The sequence below is a fragment of the Alexandromys fortis genome, unplaced genomic scaffold (genome assembly GCF_014885135.2).
Source record: "Alexandromys fortis isolate MF-2015 unplaced genomic scaffold, M_Fortis_MF-2015_v1.1 scaffold_66, whole genome shotgun sequence".
In the NCBI taxonomy this organism is placed as follows: Eukaryota; Metazoa; Chordata; class Mammalia; order Rodentia; family Cricetidae; genus Alexandromys; species Alexandromys fortis.
Window position 1 is genome coordinate 1,932,021 of NW_026067950.1, and position 26,296 is coordinate 1,958,316.

General features: G+C 43.0%; 1 protein-coding gene and 1 pseudogene across 1 annotated transcript in view; one reads left to right on the forward strand and one right to left on the reverse strand.

Moving 5' to 3' along the window:
- Positions 1-565: 565 nt before the first annotated feature.
- Positions 566-26,296, reverse strand: part of Tm9sf2 (transmembrane 9 superfamily member 2) — a 47,733-nt gene continuing 22,002 nt past the window's right edge. Inside the window, exons 5-17 of the mRNA XM_050150380.1 lie at positions 23,184-23,313; positions 21,611-21,735; positions 20,124-20,235; positions 18,936-19,015; positions 17,993-18,101; positions 15,903-16,035; positions 13,953-14,072; positions 11,797-11,854; positions 9,844-10,003; positions 8,998-9,149; positions 7,940-8,051; positions 3,625-3,796; positions 566-1,247 (exon numbers count right to left, since the gene is read on the reverse strand). Of these exons, the coding sequence (XP_050006337.1) occupies positions 1,180-1,247; positions 3,625-3,796; positions 7,940-8,051; positions 8,998-9,149; positions 9,844-10,003; positions 11,797-11,854; positions 13,953-14,072; positions 15,903-16,035; positions 17,993-18,101; positions 18,936-19,015; positions 20,124-20,235; positions 21,611-21,735; positions 23,184-23,313 (1,531 nt within the window). The 3' untranslated portion in view covers positions 566-1,179. The remainder of the gene's footprint in view (positions 1,248-3,624; positions 3,797-7,939; positions 8,052-8,997; positions 9,150-9,843; positions 10,004-11,796; positions 11,855-13,952; positions 14,073-15,902; positions 16,036-17,992; positions 18,102-18,935; positions 19,016-20,123; positions 20,236-21,610; positions 21,736-23,183; positions 23,314-26,296) is intronic.
- Positions 3,803-5,096, forward strand: LOC126506653 (60S ribosomal protein L7a-like; annotated as a pseudogene).

Sequence of the window (26,296 nt, forward strand, 5' to 3'; positions counted from 1 at the left end):
AGCAATGAAGCCCTCAATAGAGAAGGCATTCACGGACACAGATTCATATTTGAAACCACTTCAGATTTCTGTATAAACAGATTTACACTTGCCAGATGTATCTAAGAAAGTATTAGTGATTCCCTAATCATAGGACAAGAATTATTTGTGAAATTTAAATTAAACCACTGCGATCATGGGGACAAAGGTGTCCTAACTACTGCAAATGTGCAGAACACAGAGCCTAACCCACACTGTGTGCAAGGAAGTCCAGGCTGCCCTCCAACATCACCCTTCACCTCCACTACAGACATGATGGAGGTGCGCCATTACACCTGATGACTTAAAAAAAGAATCACTACACTTTGGACCTAGGTCAAGAATATAATTATTAATAGTAACAATATAAGGCCTGCATTATATTCTACTAAATGTGTTGTTTATCTGGCATGACTATAATTTGTATCATTCTTTTAGAGTGGAAATTCAGATCTGACAAAACCCAAAAGGCTAAATTTCACCTGTGGTCAAGAGATTCATGTTCACAGAATCTTCTTAAATATGCAATAGGGAATAATGCAATGAAGACATTTTTACAATATTTATTAAGATAACAAATTTATAAATTCGAAGACTCAGAGGCACATAGTTTAAAAGGCCAATACCATGGGAATAATGAAGTCAACACAGAAGAGTAAGAAGATATGACAATTACAACCAATACAAGATTTTTTAAAGCCACATTCCCCCCAATGAACATGTCATAGGAATCATCCTTCAAAATTACCATGATAAAAAGTTATTTCCTTCAAAGAAAAATAATTCTTTCCACCTACCGAGCCTAGAAAATCCTATTTACAACAGCAAACTGTCCAGTCTCATCAGTATTATGGCCTCCTCTAATCTGCCATTACAAGTATTGAAAAGTTTATAGCTATCATATTTACAAATGCACATAATATTTAAATCTGCTCCTCATTGAGAACAACTGATACAGACCTAACCCAATCACAATACGAATGCTTTAGTGTTGAGTACATCATGTGGGCACAAGTGCACGGGGAGAGGTGGACTTAGCAGTGCTGTGTCTCAAGGATTACTAGGCCAACAAGTCTGAGAGAACTCAAGGTAGTCACAAAACAGGTCTCTGCTGATGAAAACTTAGTTTATTTCTGTTTGAAATGGACACACTGGGCTTCTTCAGTCAACTTTCACCACACTGTATATTTTGGTGACAAACCAAAAGCATGCAAAGAAGCCAATTGTTCCTAGAAAAGAAAAACAAAACAAAATTAAGTCCCTTTCAAAAGAAGTTCATTAGTTTAGATCAAAAAAGCAGATGTAAGGTGACTGGGTCCTCTAAAAAGAACAAAACTTTTCAGTTTTGATGGCCAAAAATATAACACAGCCCCATGAGCTTTCCTTCTGAGGAACATGAAATCACTTAAATTCCTTACAAAAACATGTAGAATTTCTTATATTGTAAAATTATCTAAGTTTTCCATAACATACATTATTCCTTTTTTGGGGAGGTGGAGGTGGGAAACGAGGTTCTGTGTACCTCTGGTGGTCCTTGAATTAAGAGATCTGTCTGCCTCTGCCTCCTGAGTGCTGGGATTAAAGGTACGCACGACTACCAGAAGTCCAGCTATTTTCCTTTCTATATATATATATATATATATATATATATATGAATTAAAAAGTGAAAAGTATATCATACCATGATTTCCATTTAAGAATATTTTTATCACTAACAGAAACTGCTACCATTTTTACCAGAGTCACCGAATAAGATAGGATTTTCCCCCAGAGACAAGGTTTGTCTGGCTGTCCTGGAACTCGCTCTGTAAACCAGGTTGGCCTCAAACTTACAGAGCTCCACCTGCTTCTGCCTCCCGAGTTCTGGGATACAATGCATATGACCACCACCCGGTGATGGGATGTTTTCTAAGTGTAGCTGCTAGGAATTAACAGCAGTCAGTGAGCTGCAGTAAAATAATCTAGAGCTTCTGCACCATAGGCAAGTGACGTCAGCAGGGTAAGAACAAAGACGTCCCCACAGCTGACAGGCAGAGGGCTCTGCGCAACGCTCGGCTCACACACTGCACGCTGGGCACGGTGAAAGGTAACTGTGCTTTTTGTTGTTGCAAGTGGGGTTGAACACAGCCCACAGCCTCTCAGAGAGTGGGCACACACTCGATCACTCAGTCATATCCTCGGCTACACACACACACACACACACCCTTTTTTCTCTGACACAGGGTCTCTCTAAGTCATCCAGCTGGGTCTTGGACTCTTGAGTAGACAGGAGTATAGGCCTGCACCACCATTCCACTCCAATCCACTTCCTGACCACAGGAGAAGCCTGTATCAATCACACTGTTACATAACAACACCTGCCTTCATCAGCCTAAAACCTGAAGAATTTGAGCTACATGGACACATTCTTTCAACACAACGAATATAAAGCTCAAAGGAATCTTGTTGGAAATCTGGCCAAAATCAAATATTTTTCCTGTGATATTCTTTTAAATCAAAGTTTTTCAAGTTACTTTATTATGACTGTATATTGTCTGGGTTTGGTGTGGAGACCAGAAGCCAACTTTTGGGAATACTTTTCTCCTTCCACCACTGGTTCTGAGGACCACTCAGGCTTGAGGGGCAAGTGCTTCTATGCCCTAAGCCATCTCACCAGCTACAACAAAAGCTCCTTAAACTATGTTCTGTGGCTATATGGCAGTGGTTTTTAACCCCTTGGGGGTCACACATCAGATATTTACATTGTGACTCCTAACAGTAGGAAATTAGAGGTATGAAGTAGCAACACAGTAACCCTCTGGTTGGGGTCAGCACAGCACAGGAGACTGCATTAAGGGGTTGCAGCGTTAGTGAGGCTGAGAATCACTGCGCTGTGTGACCATGCAATTCAACACAGGCTAGGAAAAATCTGCTAACAGTAAAAGGTTTCCAAATGTACAATGAGCAAATACATAACAAAACTGAGCTGTTGTGCCGTAGCACCCTGCACCACAGCCGCAAGCACAGCACGCTCACGGTATCGCACGCATGCGCCATGTGCTGCACAGCACCAATGAGCACGGCCTGGAACACCAGCTACAGCTCATTACCAGCTGCTGCGTCTCCAACATAGGCAACAATTTCCTGTTCTTACACAAATGCGACTCTTTCATTTTGGAAAGCAAAGGCTTTTGTTGTTTCCTTACCAATATTTCTCAACATATCGTGTGAGTATATGTTTGAATTACAGCACGTTAGACAAACAAGCACATCTACTTCACTAATACGCTGTGCAAACGACGGGCTTTAAGTAAAGCGCCCCCCGCCCCAGCCTCGAATAGACCCCCTTCCTACAAACACAGCTCAGAGCACAAGCAGCCCTGCTCATTCAAACACAACCAGGCTCTCGGACTAAAGCTGTCGCATGGCACCAAGACACACATGGAAGCCCAGCCTGCACCGTGTGTGTCCCTGCTTCCAGTTTTGCATTTTCACCTTTCAGAGCTGCAACTACGAGCAGGTGTGCCAAATGATGCTGACCTGGGGACGGGTCAGTGGGTAGTAGAAACATTCATAAAGGAGAAATAAATCCACGAAACCATATTAAAAGCATCGTTTTTGTCTTACCTGTAAAAAGAAAGAAGATCAACACCATGATCATAGTGTAACCGAAGTAGAGGATGGTGCTTGCTGTCCCGGTGATCTGCAGTTTCGAGAAGAAGTAGTGTATGGCATAAATTAAGAAATAGACCGCAGTGAAGCCGCTGGTGAGGAAGGAGCGCCACTGCCAGTGATAATCCTGGGTGGAGAGGGGAGAAAAGAACCATTACTTCCTAATACTGGACAACACGGGGCTACTAAAGTCACAAAGTAACAGCGTTCACTGGAAGCCCTAACCTAACTTCTGCCTCAGTTATAGTTGCTGGCTGACTGCATTCTGTGTACTCTACCACACTCTTACTTGCTGTATAGCTACTTAAAAATGTATGAGAAAATATCCAACCACTTATGACTAACAAAGGATCAGACTATATTTTAAAGTTTATGATTCTGAAGGAAAAGCAATGTGCAAAAATCTTTTGACAGTTCAAAATTAATATTCATTTTATCATAGCTCAGTCAACTCTACACAAGAGCAATTTCCTATTAAGTCTGGTTGACATTGATTTCCAACTATGACACACATAATCCCAGCAAGGCAGGTGGCTAAGACAGCTATTCTCACTTCACATAAAATGTCTCTAGCACAGCACATCATCTTTTTTTAGAAAAAGAAACCTTTGCTCTCTCCTCCAGCCCAGCAAGATGCCCAAGAGAAAGAAGGCCAAGGGGAAGAAGGTGGCCCCGGCCCCCGCCGTCGTGAAGAAGCAGGAGGCGAAGAAGGTGGTGAATCCTTTGTTTGAGAAGAGGCCTAAGAACTTCTACATTGGGCAGGACATCCAGCCCAAGAGAGATCTCACGCGCTTCGTCAAATGGCCCCGCTACATTAGGCTGCAGCGGCAGAGGGCCATCCTCTACAAGCGGCTCAAAGTTCCTCCTGCCATTAAACAGTTCACCCAGACCCTGGACCGGCAAACAGCTACCCAGTTGCTTAAACTTGCCCACAAGTACAGGCCAGAGACCAAGCAGGAGAAGAAGCAGAGGCTGCTGGCCCGTGCTGAGAAGAAAGCTGCCGGCAAAGGGGATGTCCCGACTAAGAGACCACCTGTCCTTCGAGCGGGCGTCAATACAGTCACCACTTTGGTAGAGAACAAGAAGGCTCAGCTGGTGGTGATTGCCCACGACGTAGACCCCATTGAGCTGGTGGTCTTCCTGCCTGCCCCGTGTCGCAAGATGGGGGTCCCCTACTGCATCATCAAGGGAAAGGCAAGACTGGGGCAGCTGGTCCATAGGAAGACGTGCACCACTTCACACAGGTTAACTCAGAAGACAAGGGTGCTCTGGCCAAGCTGGTGGAAGCTATTAGGACCAATTACAACGACAGATATGATGAGATCCGCCACCACTGGGGAGGCAATGTCCTGGGTCCTAAATCTGTGGCTTGAATTGCCAAGCTGGAAAAGACAAAGGCCAAAGAACTCGCCACTAAACTGGGTTAAATGTACTGCTGAGTTTTCTGTACATAAATATAATTATAAAACTTCCAAAAAAAAAAAGAAACCTTTGCAACCCTTGCTACAATTGGGCACATGTCTACATTCAGGAGGCTGAGACCAACCCGTCAGCAGGTCCATCCAGGCCACACGAGTTACAGTGAGACGATGTCAAAAAGGAAAAAAAGCAAAAACCAAAACGACCACAAACAAAATAAGGAAAACAACATCAGGATAAAAGCACACCTAAACAAAACTTGACTATGGCTAATCGAAGAATCCATCCATGTTTCAGAGCGCTAACACCTCCAAATAAAGCCAGCAAGGGCAAGGGATGCACACCTGCGTGGTGCTGAACAACCAAGGCCACAGGCTTTCACATACTAGCCTAATTCTGTCACCAAGCTCCACTCAGCAGATAAGTTTTTCTACGCTAACAACGGACAAAGAAAGAACACAAAAATACTAGAAATACCTTTCAAAAAGGATTTGAAACATTTATATGTCAAAAAGTATAAAATGTCACAACATAAATGACAGAAAATTTAAATAAATGTTAAATACATGCTTGTTTTTTTAAGCTGGAAAATTTAAAAACTTAAGATGCTCATATTCTCCACAGTAATCTGGATCAATGCAGACCCTACCAGGAGGTTAAAGATCCGGGCTCAGAGAGCACTGCATATCCACTACACGACTGTGCCACGGAGCCCAGAGGGCACAGACAGTAGAGCTGAGGAAGAATTAGGAAACTGGAAACCATATGCGGCTGCTGGAAACAAACTGCAGTTTCCAGGACTTGAAGCAAAGAATCATCACATGGCAATGCAATCCAAAAAACACCCCCAAACTAAAACATTTAAATACTCTTGGTAGTTGTTTACAGCAGCATTGTATACAGCACTCAAAATGTGGAGAACACAGGCCTGCGGGTGGATGAATGTATACGCTGATGTCACATATCAGGTGCATATTATTCAGTCGCAGAAGGAACACAGCACTAAACTCCGCTGGAGCAGAACCCTTACAAAGTATTTCTTGTGCATGAGTGGTGTGTGGGCCTAGAGCATATGCGTAGGACATGGACACATCAGAGGACAACCCTGTGGATTGGGTTTTCTTTTCCTACCTTTACTTGTGTTTCAGGGACTCAAGTCAGATGCTTTATCTGGCTGAGCCATCTCTTTGGCTCCAGAATCTTTTCTGCTTATTTGGTTTTTCGAGACAGGGTTTCTCAGTAGCTATAGAGTCTGTCCTGGAACTAGCTCTGTAGACCAGCCTGGCCTTGAACTCAGAGATCTGCCCGCCTCTGCCTCCCTGGGATTAAAGGTGTGAGCCACCACCGCCCAGCCTGCGTCTTTATTTTTTTTTGGCTGGGGGGGGGGGGGGAGGGAAGGACAGGATTTCTCTGGACAGGAGTTCCTGGCTGTCCTGGAACTCAAAGCTCCACCTGCCTCAACCTCTGAGCTTTGGGATTACAAAGACATGTCACACAGTGTTCTCTTTCAGAGACAGAAAGCAGACCAGTGGAAGGAGGAAATGGATAAATAGTCAATGCTTATGGAGTTTCTGTGTGTAGAAAGAATAAAAATATTTTAGAATCAGACAAGAGAGAGTTGCACAAAACTTGTTAAGTGCCAGTCATTTTTTTGAACTTTCAAAACATGAATTAAACTTAAATGGACAAATAAAAACATAATGAAAAACTCAGTTTAACCGATTTTATCTGTATAGAAAGTAACATGGAAAGAGTGGATCTAATGATGACTGTGAGCTGCACACAGCCAAGAGCAGCTGCAACTGCAGCCCTCACACAACAGTAAACCGAGGGGCAGACTATCAGTAACTCAAACACTGGGCTCTTGAGCATGAACTGTAGACAACATCATCTTGCAATGTTCAAAGGCTCGGATACAAAGATGCTATCATTGTGGTGTTGCTACCAATTACAACTCATTACAAGGTAATTATTGAAACTTTTCAATAAACACTGTCACTCAACTACTTATCTTTTTAAGAAAAACAAAATGGTTTTTCCAGACAGCGTTTCTCTATGTATCAGCTCTGGCTATCTTGGAACTCGCTTTGTAGAACAGGCTGGCTTTGAACTCAGAGATCCACCTGGCTCTGCTTCTAGAAAGTAAAGGCATGCACCACCAATGCCCAGCTTGAAATATTTATTATAAATGTATACGGGTGTGCCTAAGTGTGCACCTCCTGTGTGCAGGTGCCTGAGGAGGTCAGAAGAGGGCATAGCACCCTTAGAACTGGAGTTACAGGTAGTTGGTTTTTAAGTCACCTGATGTGGGTGCTAGGAACTCAACCCAGTCCTCTGCAAGAGCAAGTGCTCTTTCCACTGAGTCATCTCTCCAGGCCCCAACTACTTATTTTTACCAATTTTTAGAACCCAGAAACATCTATAAAAATATTAATTTTTAAGTCAGATAGTCATAAAAGTCAAATCCAGTATACTATAATATTCTTGGGAAATTAACCATCTAGAATTTCTACTAATAACCTTTAAATAAATACAATGAAATCTCTGTGAGTTCGAGACCAGCCTGGTCTACAGAGCTAGTTCCAGGACAGGCTCCAAAGCCACAGAGAAACCCTGTCTCGAGAAACCCTGTCTCGAAAAACCAAAAAAATTAAAAAAAAAAAAAAACAATGAAAAAAGAATATGACCTTGATTCAATCCTAAAGAAGCCTTCTTTTGATTTGTGAGGAGAGGTCAATTTCTTTGATAATAAACATGAATGTAGAAACTTTATCTCAATAATATTCAAGTTGAAATATGCCAAAGTTATAATACTGCCTACAAATTAACATTGAATACTGCTAACACGTACCTCTGCACACAGGTGGAAATAGCAAAGAAGTATAGTTGCTTCAGAACATGTAATAACCAAAATGATAAACACCAGAAACAGGAAGCCAAACATGTAATACATCTGATGTGACCTGTAATCAAACATGTCAGGACACATGATATAAATATTTTGACACAAGAAATGACATTGTTCATTCTGTTTTGAACTAGGAAGGTTTTCTTTTCTTCTCAACAAATTAAACAAGATAATTCTGCACAGGTTTGATGATGGAGAGGGTTTGACAAGGAAGGATATGGTGGCGATGCCGTCAGATTTTAGCCTCCTGTTCAGGCAGACCCTGAAACCACTATTCAGGAAAATGTGTCAAGCCTGTGTTTGTGAGTCAGAAGTGTTTGAGAAAAACATAATGAAAAGACAGTCAAACTAGGGGGAAAAAAAAAACATTAGCACATAAAGTTTTAGAATTTGGAAAGTTATTCTAACCATTTACAAAGCTCCAGTTTATTCCACTTTCATGCTACCTCAGATCTTGGCACACTTGCAATGTGTCATATGATAAAGGTGATCACAACACACAACCCCCACTCAAACACACTGCAATAGAAAGGCTTACAAAATAAGTTTCCATGGCGTGGGGGCACATAACTTTAATCTCACCATCTGGGAGACAGAGGCAGACAATCTCTGTGAGTTCAAGCCCAGCCTGGTCTACACAGCAAGTTCCAGGCCAGTCAGGGATACATAGAGAAGCACTACTTCAAAAAAGACTTTCCCATGGGAACAACAAACAGGGAATGCAGGATCTAGGTGATGCATAGAATTCCAGGTCATGGAAATCAGACTCCTTTCCACCCCCAGCCTCTTCCCATGAGCTCTCGGCTGCTTCTCTCTGAGCAGTACAATTACTTAAGAACACGGGGCGGGGGGGGGGGGGGGGGGGGCTGGAGAGATGGCTCAGAGGTTAAGAGCACTGACTGCTCTTCCAGAGGTCCTGAGTTCAATTCCCAGCAACCACATGATGGCTCACAACCATCGTCAGCAATGGCGACGAGGAGGGGACTCTGTCCTCAGCTTACCAAATGCTATTCAGAATGAAGAAGAGCTGTATAAAGATGCAGCCGAAGGGCAGAATCCCCCCCATGATGATACCAGGCAAGGGCTTGGTGTAGAATGACTGTTCAGGAATCTGACGAGGAATCTGATTGGTTCGAACTGGGTGTTCAATGGCCTGCAGGAGGAAAAAAAGATTTATAATTAAGTAGCTATTAAAATACTCTCTGCAAATCTTTTCTTTCTTTCTTCTTAGTTTCCATATTAATACTACTTGAGTCCATTTAAGTCATCAAATGGAAGTATGTAATTAGAAGCAATGAATTAGACATTGCTAGGTATAAGGTCTGACTTCTGAACAGGCCAAAGCTCTTTATAGTGGCTATTCTACTGACCAATGGCTTTACTCAAAGTAAGAAATTAGAGAAGACAATATGGCATTAGTAAGGCAAACCCTGGATTTTCATTTTAATTATGTACTTACTGAAAGAAATCAGTCTAAAATTTCATTATTTATTTTATATTGGGAAGTGGGCTAAAATAAAATAACCTTATTACAACCACCACCCCCATTCAGTGATTTAAGAACGTAAGGGGAACTATTGCAAACAAAAGGAACCAAAGAAACCTTATGCCCAGGTGTGGTGGTGCACGCCTGTACTCTAGGCATCAGGAGGGAGAAATGGAAAACTCAGGCTTGCTACAGAGAACCTGTCTTTAAAGACCCAACATTCCCAACACCATTATGAACTTGTGAAGCCTCGATCTTAAGGGTAAGTTTACACCCTGTGACATTTTCATGGTATCTTTTAAGACAGAAGTTTCCTCAGCTGAAACCACTGAAGTTACATTCTTCTCAAAGTTAAACTTACATTCTTCTTAAAGCCAAAGTATGCACCGATAAACGTCAAAGGCACAGATATGCAGAACCAAAGGGCCAAGATGGCAACCAGGGTGCCAAAAGGAATGGCGGCTGAAGAGCCTTCTCCCCAGAGGATCAGGTTCATGATAAAGAAGTCAGCAAACACAATCCTGAAAGACAAACAGTCAGAAACAAAATGAAGGGACAGTAACCTGTGATTTAAGTTACAACATTAGTGACTTAGGATAGAGATTAAAAACAGTAGAATTTCTGAGTCATGGGGTTCAAAGAATTTAAAACTTTACTACAAACTGCAAAATTGTTTTTTTCAGCAGCTTTGACCAATTTAAACTCCAACCAGCAGCTGATTTCATCACAGTTGGAACTGTGGGAACTTGAATTTCTAAGGACGACTGCAGTGCGCATCTGGCCCTGCCGTCACTTCTGCGCTGGCCCTGGGGTCACTTCTGCACTGGCCCTGTCATCACTACTGCACTGGCCCTGGGTCACTCCTGCGCTGGCTGGTCCTGGGTCACTTCTGCGCTGGCTGGCCCTGGGTCACTCCTGCGCTGGCTGGCCCTGGGTCACTTTCTGCGCTGGCTGGCCCTGGGGTCACTTCTGCACTGGCTGGCCCTAGGTCACTTCTGCGCTGCCTGGCCCTGGGTCACTTCTGCGCTGGCTGGCCCTGGGTCACTTCTGTGCTGGCTGGCTAGGCCCCCTGCTCATTTTTCATTTGGACTACATGTTTTCTGCAAAGTACTTGTGCATTATTTTATACTCTAGTCACCAATTCCTCACTAAACACCGTGCTTCCCCTTGTGCTTTTACTGACTTTGAACATAACCGTGTGCCGTTATACTTGCACCAGGGCTTTCTGAGCCCAGTTCTCAATCAGCAATAATTGATCCTCGGACAGACAGCACTGCCTATGGTACTGCCACTGCTCAAGACTTCCAAGTGTATTTTTTAGAGCAAGGCTGGTAATCATAAAATACATACTTTACAGTATTTTTCCACACCGGGGATGGAGCACAGAAAAAGAGCTCTGGGCAGTGGTCCAGAAAGAGCATGTCTCTCCCCACCCCCTTAGTTTTTTTGAGACAGGGTTTCTTTGTGTAGACCAGGCTGGCGTTGAACTCAGAGATCAGCCTGCCTCTGCCTCCTAAGAGCTGGGATTAAAGATGTGCACCACCGCCTAGCAAGACCCAGTCTTCTAAAAAGAACACGCAGTATCAGGGAAGAGCTGGGTGCACTCCTAGGACACAGGAGAGGGAGCAGCAGATGTCTGACTTGGTGACAGTCACAAGCGACCATGACGAGTGTGAAACATGCAGACTGACCCAGAACACAGACATGCATGTGGGAGTGTCTGCTTCCAGTGCTGGTCTACGAGGATACCGGCTATCATCACGCTTGTTCCTGGCCGGCCAGCCAAACAGCCCTGTCCGCTGGCCCCCACTGTGTGTGCTCTTTGTTGCTACTGTAGTACCTGTCCACCAGAAGTCTGCAGCTCATAGAGGATACCACATGACAACAAGCACCTCTCAACAAAGTCAAGGCTGCTGGATTTGCTGTGTTTATTAAGTTTTGGGACACACAACTATCGGAATACATCTGAGGAAAACTACCCTTCAGGGAGAAGCCCACCCTGTGATCAACACTATATGGCAACGTGTCAGAGCAAGTGCTGTAGACTGAGACAGAAAGACATGGTCAAGGGCGGTGCTGGCTCACCTATTCTTCCTCAGACACTACAAAAACTTACAAGAAAGCAAGCGTTTCTATTATCTACATGTAATTTTTGTATAAAAGATACATGTCACTTAGCACAGGTTCACTAAATATCCATGCTATCCGTTTTCAAAACTTAAATGCTTTCTTAGTCACTGGACTTAGAGACCTAAGGGACTGAAAAGGTTGGGGAATAGAGAGATCATCAAGGGTCATGGAAAACGTCACTCACCCGGGACAGAGAAACGACGTCAGGAGAACATTTGTTTTCCACTTCTCGCCCCCAAAAGCTAAGGAAGAAAACAAAAGCATAAGCACAGAAGCCAAGTGCTCACACCCCAGTGCCCGTCAGCAGCACGAGCGGCTCACCCGGAAGAGACCTCCACACCTATGCCTGTTATTAAATGTCCCACCTTGTCTGGGCAAGTTCAGTATTCGAGGCTAAGCCACCCAGATCTGGTCTTTCTTACTGATACCACAAAACGAACAACCCCTTTACAGCCCAGGTCAACATCAATGACCATGCCTGGGTATGGAAGCCATACAAGGAGGATTCTTGTTCAGCTGTGGTCCGTTTCGGAGTCATATCCAGGTCTCTCCAATACAGTGGTTTTTGGGGGCGGGGGCACGGGGAGCTGTGTGATGTGAGGACACCGAGAGAAAGGGCTCTAGCCTTCTGATGGAACGAATCTGCTCATACAGTTTCTACTTTTCTTTGCTCCTCTCTAATTTTTTTCTTCCACTTAAAAATATCAAATTATGAGCTGTGCAGAGTAAAAAGTGACATTTCTCCTCTGTTGCCATGAAACTGGGTATGAAGAGTTCTTTTTATGATTTCAAAGAAGTTTTAGTACATTTTATAGGCAAGTATACATAATACTTACCTTAAAGGAAAATGACAAAATTAAATTCATATCAATTAAAAACATTTGGTATGAATTCAGTTACTGTAGATTGAATTTACTATGGGGTTTAGTAAAAACACAACTCCAAACTTCAAAATACTTTGTCTTTAAATGTATGCATATGAGGGCCTTGCCTGCATGCATGTGTGTGCACTGTGTTCATGCCTGGAGTAGCAGGTGTTTGTGAGCCACCATGTGGATGCTGGCAACGAAGACCACCGAGCCACCTCTCTAGTGCCTCAAAACATTTTTAAAGAACAAGCAACTACATAGCAAGATATTACTCTGATTTAAAGAAAAAGTCCTTTTATCAAACAGCGTTCTTCTGCCGGGACCATGTGACATCACCTCCCAGAAGGGAAGTGTGAGGGGTGTAGAGACATTACCACGAGGGAGCTGTGGGTTGAGAGAGAGGTACAGAAGAGTAGAGCCTGGTTAAGGAACTCACAGAAAACCTCTATGGGGGCTGGAGAGATGGCTCAGTGGTTAAGTGAATTGCCTGCTCTTCCAAAGGTCATGAGTTCAATTCCCAGCAACCACAGGGTGGTTCACAACCATCTGTAGAGGGGTCTGGTGCCCTCTTCTGGCCTTCAGGCATAACGCAGAAAGAATATTTAACACATAATAAATAAATAAATATTTAAAAAAGGGGGAAAAAAAAACCTCTATGGTCAAAAATCAGGCCTGGTATGATAGGCGGGGTTCTGACTGTATTTCACACGTCCTATGTCCTTGAGTGAAGAGTACAAGAAGAGTAAGAACAGAACTTGGGAAGTAACCCTGAACCCCACCTACCCCTGCACATACATAACAGGGCCTGATGGAATCAAATCTAGCTGGTATTTCTACTTCAGCCTGAGGTCGCCCAACCCCCACGTCATGGTCACCTCAGGAGACGGACAGGGAAGTACAGACAGGGCTTCAGCATCCTAAGCAGGGCCCACTGCCATTCTCTGACCTTGACAAACGAAGCCCTAAACTGCCAAGGACACCTGTGGCTTTGGCCCTTTGTTCTCTGAACTTTGCTTTACTTCTGAAGAGAAGGGACAGAAAGTAATGATGCACACCTTACTTCCTTCAGGGCTCCCCCAAAAGTGACATCTTTGTTTACTGTAGCTTATAAATGTTAAACTGGTATGTTGTTTTGTTTAACCCAAAAGGCTAAGGCTTTAAAGGAAGAGTGAAGGGACAGCCGAGAAGCAGCATCACAACGGCTTCTGCTACTGTCAAAGCATTTGAGAGGTATTTCTGGAACAGCCGTCCATGTAGCAATACAGGCTCTTATCTAGACACCGTGGGGATACCTGTTCAGGACTGCCTATCTGCTGCCCGCTAGCCCAATGGTGGCAGACTAAACTGCAGTATATTTGTCCAGGTAGTGCCAATCCACCGCCCTGAGCACGCCCCCTCCCTTTCTCGACCCCCCCCCTTCAGAACCACAGTGGTGGCAGAATCAGTAACAGTCACTATGGCCTCTACTTACACTTGTAGAATCTGGCAGCCACATAGCCAGCAGGTGTGCCCAGCAACACCCACAACACTACAGCACATGTCATCAGGGCTCCTCGATTGGCAGGTGACAAGAATCCCAGACAGGCAAAAACTAAGAAGCAACCATTAAAAGTTGAAAATGTTATTACTCTGCTTCTTATGTTGTGAAATGATAGAACTTTTTTTACACAAGAAAACAAATATAACCTCATGAAAAATAGACACAGCCTTCTGCAGCTAGCAACGGCTAACACACTGCAGGCACATGACCCCACACGAAGCCAACTCCATGGGGAGTCTGATGGGTCCTGACAAAACCCTAAAGCACAACTCTGTCCTCAAGCACCATTTCTGGGTTGAGTCCATCTCGGTTCTCTTAGTAAGCCTCGGGCTTACTAAGATTTTTAGTGACGTCTTCTCCAGGCCTACCTGGAGAATACTAATTCTAAGATGTCTAACACTCTTATAAATCCTAGCCCTATCTGTCAAAGCCATTATCTCCCTAGTTGTTACTACATTAAAGTAACAATAGCAAGGATGACTTAGTGCACAGAATAAGCCTAGCAACCTGAGTGTAAAGCCTAGAGGTGTGAATTGTGGCTTTCAAACGTGCTCAGAAGACAGGCATTTAGAAATGATAGTTATTCCCACTATAAAAATATGCAGCCAGGCAATGGTGGTACACACCTTTAATCCCAGCCCTCTGGAGGCAGAGGCAGGTTGATCTCAAAACAAAACAAACAAACACAAAACAACAAAATGCAGTAATTTTACTACTGTTCATGATGGCTCACACTGTATCCCAGTACTAGGGAGCAGGAACAGGTGCTACTACAAATCTGAGCCAGCATGCTCGATAGAGTGAGGTTCCAAGCCAGCTCAGAATACAAAGTAACACCCTGTCTTAAAAAAGTAAGTTTAAGGGGGCTGGAGAGATGGCTCAGAGGTTAAGAGCATTGACTGCTCTTCCAGAGGTCCTGAGTTCAATTCCCAGCAACCACATGGTGGCTCACAACCATCTGTAATGATACCTGGTGCCCTCTTCTGGCCTGCAGGTGTACATTCAGGCAGAACGCTGTATAGATAATTAATAAATAAAACCTTAAAAAAAAAGTAAGTTTAAACAAGACTAAATTATACCATTATATATTTGACCTGTAACCAGACAAGATCATATGTTCCCTAGAAAAAATTTAAAATGTCACCTGTGGACTTTTTGTTTGTTTTTTTGAGATGGGCTCTCTGTGAAACCCTGGTTGTACTGGAACTCAGTTTGTAGCACAGGCCAGACTCAAACTCACAGATGTCTGCCTGCCTCTGCCTGCAGCTGTGACTGAAGGCCTGCCCCTGGATTATTTCAGTAACAGTATTTGTTACTTTTCACAGTCGCTGGACTCAACAAGTAAACCCACCGCTAAAAATATAGACAATGCAGAAAAGTCCACTCATAGACAGTCTCCCTGGCAGAACAGAGCAGGGAGAGGAACCGGAACTAATGCGACCCCAGGGAATAGTCCTCCTGAAGGAGATCTAGTTCAGTGAGACCCTGTATTATGGAATTATCTGTATTATCAGAAAGGAAGTCTCACTTCTAAACTTCCCCATGAGAAAACACCACAGAAACTTCCTTTCTCACCCCCAGTTCCTTCTATTTTCTACCCTCATGTCAGAGATCCACCGGCTCTTAGCTGACTGTTCCTTCCTTTGTAGTTGGATAAAACAGCCAAATTGAGTGGCACTGGCTCCAGGTGGGTCTCTCAGGGCCTGCACATCAGTAGCCGGGTTGGATGGAGATAACCATCAGACTCTGGTGTGCTCAGAGCCAAAGCACAGAGTTTGAAAGTCAAAAGGGCTCTTAGCACAGCTACTTTACATAGGAAAACTTACTTCTAAATACTATTCAGACAAAGAATTTTCTTTTTAATAGTCATGTAAAACTTACACAGAGTTACAAAAGTCATAATTAAAATCTGTGTCCCGGATCCTAGAAAGACCGATAACAGCATCCCCTTTCTTGGAGGCCGGAATATATCACCATGAACTAGTTTCCAGCCAAATTCTTCCTGGGCATCCTCCTACAAAAACAGAGAACTCAGTTCAGCATGTCACATGGTAACATTTTTGTTCGTTTCCCATTGAATATACTGCTACACGTTTTTCAAACTTATGTTAATTACTTCAGTTATGAAGACTAGAACGTGAGCATGGGGTTTAAACAGCTTTCTAGAATTGTTTCTAAAGGAGTGTTATGTACTGAAGTCATCAGGAAATGCCTACCACCCCCAAGCCCTCTGAGATCCTCAACACTGTCAAGAAAAAGAGACTGCGGATGGAGAGACTTTACACAGACAACGTGACTCCTACCTAACTGTGGGAGTAAGTAAGCTGGAGACCATGTTTGCACTGCCAGCGCCCACTGCACCTGCCTTCCACGTATGTCCTGAATCAATAGCTCTACCTGACCAGACATGATGAACACAGCTACAAAATTCTCGTCCTCCCAAGTCCCCTCCAGATGAAAACGCCACCTTCCAACTGCTCAACCTCCAAACCCAAGTCTCCTCCCGTCACGCTTCAACATCACCACACGCCCACAGACCTTCAATACAGCCACTCAAGTGGCTGGACCAGAAACCTGGGGTCACCCACTGGCCCTCTCTGGCGTCCGTATTCTCTAGTGTGAGCCAGTCAGTCTGCTCCACCCAGCACTTAAAATACCCCTGGATGTATCTGTCCCACCTTCCTCTGCACGGGTCTCTGCATTTCCAATCTCACCCTGCCTCAAACAATTCTCCAGATAACAAATACACACAGCAGCATCACTCTGTCTCAGGTTCTCCACTGCTTTCTTCACTGCACAGCTTCTGCATCCTTGAGAATGAGCCTCTGCTGGCAGTTCCCGCGACAGTCCCCCAGGTTCATCTGAACCCCTTTAAGCCCCTTATTCTTCTAAGCAGTAGACAGTGCTACTGCTAATACATCAAATTTGTTTTTACATAAATATAAGTCAGTTGAAATTTAAAATATCTTAAAGTTATATGTAGAGAGAGAACAGGCCGAGTCAGAGAGACACCATGTAGTTGGCTTAGAAGACAGATGCTGGAACCTTATGGGTAGGCCACAACCTTGTGGTGATACATAGATTAATAGAAATAGGTTAATTTAAGATGCAAAAGTTAGTTAATAAGAAGCCTGAGCTAAGAGGTCAAACAGTATCATAATTAATATAGTCTCTGTGTGATTATTTGGGTCTGGCAGCTGGGAAACTAAAGCACAGTATTATCACTGGTCATCGTGTGTGTGTGTGTGTGTGTGTGTGTGTGTGTGTGTGTGTGTGTTCTCTCAATCATCCAAAACAGGCAGAGCCAAGTGAACCAACAACACCGCAATATGCATGTTCCTGATTGTGAATGATTTTATTATTATTATTATTATTGTGCGTGCATGTGCATACGCGTACGTGCATGTGCAGACCAGAGGACAACCTTCAGGAGTGGTTCTCTCCTGCTGCGGTTCTAAGGATGAACTCGGTTTGCCACACCAAGTCATCTCCAATGTTCTGTTATAGACCTGTATTTATTATGTCGTACTTCTTTCCTTTTCAGACAAATACCAACTTTATCCTAACACATTTATCAAATACTCTGTTTGTCCAAGTTCATGTCCTTTAAGCCCTCGGTCCAGACAGAAGGTGTTTCCTTGTCAACTCTGCTCATCTCTCTGTGAACTGTTTCCATTTACTTACAGTCTGCTAAGTCACCGCCACAAAAATTGCTTCTGTGAAGATCTGTTTGTGGCCAAGTATTTTTGTTTGTTGACAAAAGTGTCTCTCAGTTCATCTCTCAGTTCAATATGCAAAGAATTCATTTCATTTATATGTTTGGGGAATATTTTAATCTATGAATTTTCTGTTTTCTGTCTTGGAAAAATTTTAGCTATTATTTTTTCATATATTTCATGTTCTGCAACTGAAGGTTTCCATGTCCGAAGCCTCTGTGGTATCTAAAGACCAAATGAAATGCTTCCACTTACCGTAGAGTCCATCTGGTTATATCTGGCAATATCTTTATGCAGCGTGCGTAACATAATCATAGCTACCATCCCAGACAAGAAGAGGACAATAACCAAGGAATTCATTATGCTGTGGGGACAAGCACATCAGGACAGAACTGCAGCTTAGGCACAGAACAGTGGACATTAAATCACCTCAATCAGGGTGGTGGCCCTGCTCACTTTTAATCCCCGCACTTGAGAGGCAGAGGCAGGCAAATCTCTGAGCTCGATCGAGGCCAGTCTAGTCTATAGAAAGAGGTCTAGGACATCTAGGGCTACAAAGAAAAAGATCGTCTTGAAAAACAAAAAACACCACAAAAAAAAAAAAAAAAAAAAAAAAACAACCCTCACTTCAATCAAATACTCCCCCTCCCCAGACAGGGCTTCTCTGTGTGGCTTTGGCTTGTACTGGAATACCTTTGTAGCCCAGGATGGCTTTGAACTCAAAAAGATCCACCTGTCTCTGCCTCCCCAGTGCTGGGATTAAAAGTGTGTGCCACCACCGCCTGACCCAAAATTTCTTAAAATCCAACAAACTCAAGGTGTTGTGTTCTTTCAAGGACATATTTTCATATATCCACCACCATCCTCCCTCCCTCTCTGTCCCCTCTCCCTTAGCCCCACCTCAGCTTTGCTATATTACCCAGCTTGACTGCAACTCTGTAATCCTCCTGCCTCAGTCTTCTAAGTGACTAAACATCAGTCACTGTTGCTGCAGACTGATTCCTGAGCCACCCTACACAAGCACTTTACTACTCAACTACAAATCCGCATAAAAATAATTTCAAGGTTGAGGAAGTGTACTAAAGTATCGCAGCGTTAGGAAGGCTGAAGCACTGGGTTACATTACTGACCACACTGACCTGGGCTAGAGAGGGACAAGGGATGACCCGAGAGAAAGGCAGCTGGATCGCACTCTTACCTAAACCACTGAATGTGGGTGTGAGGCATGGACTCCAAAATATAGTCCCATCTCGATGCCCATCTGATCTCTTTCTTTTCCTGGAGGGAAGAAAGACACCCTGAGCACTGCCTGACAAGGAATATTAAGAAGTTCACTCTTCTAGTCAGTCAACACCCGCAGTGTTAACAGTACCTGAATTACCAGTGAGAACGCGGTAGTTTTAGATTTATTCAAATCTAGTGCAAATAGAATGAAACCAAGCAATAAAACACACAAACAACAAACCCAAGAAGACTGGCAAGGATTCCAGCAATACCTATATGTCTGTGTTTTTAAACATCCAGTTCTAAATCATAGCTAGTACAAGTGGATTTTTTAAAAATTTTTTAAAGATTTATTTATTTATTTATTTAAACGGTATCCTGCCTGTAGGCCAGAAGAGGGCACCAGATCTTATTATAGATGGTTGTGAGCCACCATGCGGTTGCTGGGAATTGAACTCAGGACCTCTGGAAGAGCAGTCAGGCTCCTAACCACTGAGCCTTCTCTCTAGCTCCCGTACAAGTGGATTTTTAATACCAAAGTTTGGAGTTATATTTAGTTTGAGAAAATAACACAACAGATTGAGTTCTTCTTACACTGTACCATGGGCTGACTTATAAGACCGCGTTTCTAACCCAGGCACACTCAACATCTGGTAAATGCCACTCATACTAGGGTTTTACCCACAAACACAGAATGGCCTTGAGAACTAAATACTGTACATGGGGACATTAAACATCATGACTACATTAGCTAGTGAAGACAAAAACGTAAGAGCAGAGGTGGAATCCTTCCCACACTTTGACAACCCCCTCCTCTTTCCTAAGACACCCGCCCCACGTCACTGTCCATTTCAGTTGGTGCCTTATGCCCACACGAAGAGGATGGAGGTTCACAGCTCCTGACACGCCAGACACTTCCTATCCCCTTCTACCTGTTTCCACAGCACATCTTACACGCATCCCTTGGCTGTAACACACACAAAGCACGCTTCTTTGATTTCCTCTATCGTTTCTTTTAAACTAAGTTTAGTTTTAGGAATAGTTATGTTGTTTGGTGCACTGACAGGCTATTCTAAAGCGCAGCTCATTAAAAGCTTATCTATCTGACCATTAGTATTTTTAATTAGGTTAAGTGGCACATAAAGACTGAAAGCCAACTCACCTCAAAACTAATGGAGTAAGTGTAGGCAATTCTGATCTCCCCAGAAGCCTTGTTACTGATGTCCATGGGGGGTCCGGAGCAGTCTGGTTTATCTATGTGGGTGTGTTTGAAGCTGTGGGAAGAAACATTTTGGCAAGATAACGATAAAGTTCATTTTAGAAAATGAGGTAAAAGACAGGTCATAAGTTTTCTCTGTATTTCATAGTGCGGTTGACCATTAAAGATGACATCATTCATGCCACACTAGAAAACTTGTCTCAAATTTGACTCTGTGTGTGTGTGTGTTTTGAAGTTGTGGGACACTTTTGTAGTCAGGCCCCTCCTTCCACTGTGGAATCAAGGGCTTGAACTCAGGTCATCCTTGGAAAACACTTTTAGAACCTAGCCACCTCACTGGTCCTCACGTCACACTTCACAGCATGGAAATAATGGGCCTGGTTACATGTTCAATCAGAAGCAAAATTCTGAACAACTCCACGTAAAAGAACACTGAAGCCCTACTCCCCTTTGAAGATGGGCCTGGCCGCGCTGCCCATGCTGGTTTTGATGTCTGGACTAAACGACCCCCCTGCTTCACCCCTGTGCTGGGACCGCGAGCACAAGTCACTGCACCAGGTCACACAATCTCAGGGGAGTGTAAACAAGCAGCCATTTCAGTGTGCCACACACTGCTTTACACTAATATGTCAAAGCATGCTGGTTCAGTGCAAGAAAAGTCATGGAAAAATACAATCCACAGCCAAAACAAGTACTTTTCTTTTTCTTGAGACAAGGTTTCTCTGTGCAGCCCTGGCTGTCATGGAACTCAGTCTGTAGACCAGGCTGGCCTCAAACTCAGAGATCTGCCTGCCTCTGCCTCACAGGTACTGGGATTAAAGCTGTGCACCACCATGCCGGGATCAAACCAGGTACTTTTAAGCTGCCACCCGAACAACCTTAAAAAACTCCCTTGCAAAAGCTGCCGTGGAGACTTTAAAAAGATGGTTCCAACCATCACGTGGGCCAGAGAGCAGGAAAGCTGTCACCCAAGAGATGCTCTTTCCACTACAAAGGGACACTGTGCCAACCACTCAGTGCCTACTACAACAAACCAAAAAGGTGTGAAGATTCCTGGAGGAAAAACAAAACAAAATGCACAAGAAAGGCATCTCAATTCGACCAGTTCCCCATTACAGAAAAATAATAATTACTGTTTCTCTGTACAGGCTACAAACATCTCAGAAACAGAATACTGAAGGGAGTGCTCACTGTAATTAATCCGCAAATGTCAGAATAATAATTAAGAAATAAGTGCTTGGTCTCAAAATACTTACTTAGATCTAAGTTTCACTGATATCTGTTATTGGTTTAGGGAAGTTGTTGAGGTATGTATCTCACTCTGGACTCACCTCCCTTAGCCTCCCAAAGTGCTAGGATTATAAGTGCGAGCCACCACACATGTTGCAATGTTTTGTTTTGTTTTTTTTTAAACCTAGTTGTATATTTACCTTTTTGGTTCAAGTTTAGCAGCTACTAATCTTGCTCCCATGGACCCCGTTTCAACAACATGATAATGTATTTTGATGTCAACATGATTGAAGATGTAGAAAGTATCTCTCTCATGGAATTCTGACTGTGAAACAGAACTTAAAGTTAAAGGGAGAACACTGCCTATGGGAGAATCAAGCACGGTACTTCACAGATGACTACATTAACAAATACGTTCAGATACAATTTAAACTTGCCCTAGTACAATGCTAAGGTTTTAAGTTTGAAGTCCTTATAAGCCAAAATGAAGTGTAGAAGGTAAATGATGCTTTCTAAGGTCTTAATTTTACATAAAACTAATAAATATCTGCTTAAACTAGGTAACTAATATTTTCTAGCTTTTCACTTACAATACAATGTTAAGAAGAAATAACATGAACATGCAGAATCACCCACATTTTAATAGCACCCCTTCTCCAGACTCTATAACCCTGATCACTCAAGTGCCTCTGCTCAACTTCACAAGGATTAATCAATAGAGTGAGATTCAGGCTAACTTATCAGATCATATCCATTAGGTTGTCTGAGTACACAAAAACCTTATATATCCAATATTAGCAGTAACAAACCAATACAGCAACTATTACATACTGATCTTAATAACAATTTCGTATCAATATCTCTGTTCTTAGTACTCCATTTTCATCATAGAAGTAGGGCTTCAAAGACAAACAGGTCTTACAAAAAGTATATTCTCAAGCTTCTGCAATGTAACTTCTGAACTTATGGAGAAGCCTTCTGACACTCCAGAATCTACATGATTTGATGCATGACTCATGCGCCGCATGTTCCTCCTCAGAGCCCCTCCTATTGCTGGCAGTCTTTTTTCCTACTTTTCCTTAATAACTACCTTTGCTTTTACAGAAGTTTCCGACTATAACTATTGTCTACGAGTGGGCGTGTGGGGAGTTCCGGAGTCGGTCATCTCCTTCGTCCACGTGGACCCCGAAACTGAACTCAGGTCACCACGCACCTTTACCTATTGAGCCACCTCATTGGCCCTCAATCTAACTTCTTTTTTAAATTAAAAATTCTTTTAAAGATTTATTTTTAGTGGGAGCATAGTGGTGCAGGCCTTTAATCCCAGCACTCAGGAGGCAGAGGCAGGCAGATCTGAGTATTCACGTGTCATGTGTGTCTTGAGAGCCAGTGAGTGCTCTTGCAGGCTAGAAGAGGTCTCCCAGAACTAGAGTGCTAGGCTGTTGTGAGCACCTGACATGGGTGTGAGGGCTCAAACTCAGGTCCTCTGCAAAAGCATTACCATCCCTCCAGCCACAGAATGCAATTTTTAACTGAGTTAGAATAAAGACTTAAACCTTAACACAGAACTTATTATAAGAGACTGTAAATATTGAACTGAATCTGCATTACTTTAATTCTAGAGATAAATTTGCAGTTTTAATCTACCTTAAATTTAAGATGCAATAATGTACTCGAGAACATCTGACTGTATTCATTCTATGCCTGTAGCAATACTGTTTAAAAATCAAATTCTCCTTCTAAAAAGCAGTGCAAAGTTTACCACAGACTTACACTAATAACACAGGCATCTTTTGCGTGGCCTTTATCTGTAATATAACAGCCGATAGGAAATCCAGGATTACAGAACCTCTGACCATCTTCGACATCGTAACACCACGTTACAGGCATATTGTCCACAATCCTGCGCACGGAGGTAAAAGTCAAGTTAGGAGAGAGCCTTGTAAACACAGCTCAGTACTGCTTAGATCAACGTCATCGTTTTATAAAATGTAAACATTTCTAAATGTCTTTATTTTGGTTGGTTTGGTTTTTATCTACACAGTTCCTTGGTGTAGCCCTGGCTGTCGTGGAACTCACTCTGTAGACTAGGCTGGCCTTGAACTCAGGGATCTGCCTCCACCTCTGCACTACCATCCTGGCTTTTTTTTTTTTTCTCCCGTTTTTCGAGACAGGGTTTCTCTGTGGCTTTGGAGCCTGTCCTGGAACTAGCTCTGTAGACCAGGCTGGTCTCAAACTCACAGAGATCGCCTGCCTCTGCCTCCCGAGTGCTGGGATTAAAGGCGTGCCCCACCATTGCCCGGCTCACCATCCCGGCTTTTAAATGTCTTAAGATTCCAAATTAAAAAAATGCTTTGATGAAACCCATGATACACTATGTAAGCGTAGATTTTACAGAGGCTTTGAAGCTGCAACGCAGACAGGAAAGGCGTCCTATAAGCCAGTGTGCTGCAGCTGTGAACTTAACGACATCGTCTAGGTGCCCGAGCATAACCTTCCCCTTCCGCAGAGCACCTGAGGCTTGAACATGGCGCAGAGCACTCTATCTGGCTCCTTAGGAGCTTATTAGGCAGACATAAATGGTGTTTATTATAGCAACTTGATAGAAAGACAAAGAATACAACTCCAGGATGAAATTTAACTAAAGGGCGCAGAAAATAAGTGGAAATTACAGTATTTTCTGTTAAAACTTATAAATCCAAGTGATTTGTAAAAGAAACACTGCTATAAAGCAAGAGAAGAAAATCTTTCAAACTTTATAGTGAAAAATCATTAAAAGAATAGTGAAGCTCTGTAGCATTGTGAAGCTGCATTATAGCCCAGGCGTGTGGTCCTCTATGCTCAGAACACACTGCAGGATACAAAAAAAAATTAGTCAAAATATACTAGCTGTATTACAGTCATAAGACTACACTCCAGGGCATGTTTTATTTTGTAATTAATGCGTGCACTAAGAAGTAAAATTATGATTCTATATTCACCCAAGGTGTATGTTATGACCTAATAAAACATGTCTTGTCATATTTAAGTGCTACTTAATAGCATTCTGTGTACCAAATTTTAGAATCACCTATACTATTAAACTGTTTATTATTATACCCAAAAGACTGTAATATTATAAAATATTAGAAACATAAAACAATGCTATATAAATAATTCAGAGTTTTATGGGAAACTAAATAGTCAGTTGCTTTAGACAGAAATGAAATATACCCAGTGAGTACATACAGGTGACAAGAAAAAACCGCCACATACAAGCAGAGTGCTGGTGGCAGTAAGGAGTGAATTACTTACAGCGAGGAGGCAACTAAGTTTTAAAAACAAACATTTCGCTTATTTGTAATTTATTTAATGCCTTGATGTTAACAGCTAAAGTATTAGAATGTACTACACAGGAAGAGAAGCCCTTTGAAATAGATGTAAGAAAATTTAAGAATATAATTTAAAATGCTTTCCTAAGTCAGGAAGCAGCACTTAATCGCTAACATAAAATAACTCAACTATCCCCAATTCGCCACAGTGCAACCGAGTGCAGAAGAAGAATCCCAGGGTAACAGTGGGGCGACTGGTCCTGTCGACCAGAAGGAACTCATTTAGTGTCGAGAAGGCTCCCCCTCTACATTCCAGGGCCTCTGTGGGAAACACTGCCACCAATAGAACTTTATATAAAGATGTGCTTCCTTTCCCAATAATTCAGTTACACAAGCTTTTGATTAGACTGCAAGAACCAAAACTGTAGCCAAAGGGAATGAAACTTGGCCATGAAGTGCTACTGTGTGTTTCTACCAATGAGGACCTCTGCCCTCCGCTCTCCTTTGCTCAACTGGTAGACTCTGAGATGAAGTGTGCTGAGTTAGCTTCAAATCTCTTTCCATACATAAGCTGCATATGCAGGTCTGTGTCATTAAACCCTGGGAGAACTAAGGCCACTGGCTGAGGAGAAAGACTGTATTTTTAAAACACCATACAGGGCTGAGGTACAGCTCAGCAGCACAGCATGTTCAGCATGAGTAAGACCCTATACTTGGTCTTCAGTAACGATGTGCCCCACCCCCCTCCAGTTCCTGCCCTAGAAGGCAAGAAACAGAGCAGACGGCACAGCTGAAGGAGTTCAGGTACCAGCGTGGGGATCAAAAACAGGCTCTAGAATGATGGAGCTGCTCCGGCTATGGATAAAGTCAGCCCCAAAGATCTCAAACCCACCTTTAAATGACCCAAATAAAAATGGGAAGGTACTCAACTCAATTAAGAAAACTATATCCCATTAACCCTTCTCTATAATGAGGATGATGAAATTATGTATATGGATACAATGCTCTGTAGAAAAAAATCACATTCATTCACATCATGGGATTCACACAGCTGCATGAACGAATGAAGTACAAATGCAGAAATCCAAAGGCGCACACGACAAGCAGCTGCCCAGAGGGCGGAGAGGAACAGCTGGCAGCGGTGGTGGCGCTGACCACTACTCAGTAGTTTTCTGTACCACCTGCGGGTCTTCTGCAGGCACACACTGCTTAATTTAGAAAACAGCCTCTGGCTCCCTAAAGCAACTGGTACAGTGAATGACTTTCCAATTCTGAGGGACACCTTTTATCTCTGTCAATTATGCTTGAAGTCAAGCTACTAGTCTAAACCTTCTGAAACAGAAACATACTCAACTCGGTTTCAGTAATCCCACCACAGAGAAACAATGTTTCCAAAACCAGTGACCTAGGGTTTAAGGACTAAGGCCTAGAATTACAGTCTCCAAATTCTTGTTCATGGTGCGGACTTGGACTTGATATCAAACTTTCCAAGTTTAACAGCAGAAACTATTTTTAACAGTACTTTTCCAGTTGACTTTTATAAGCAGTCATTTGCTGGCAATGGCCTTTATAAAC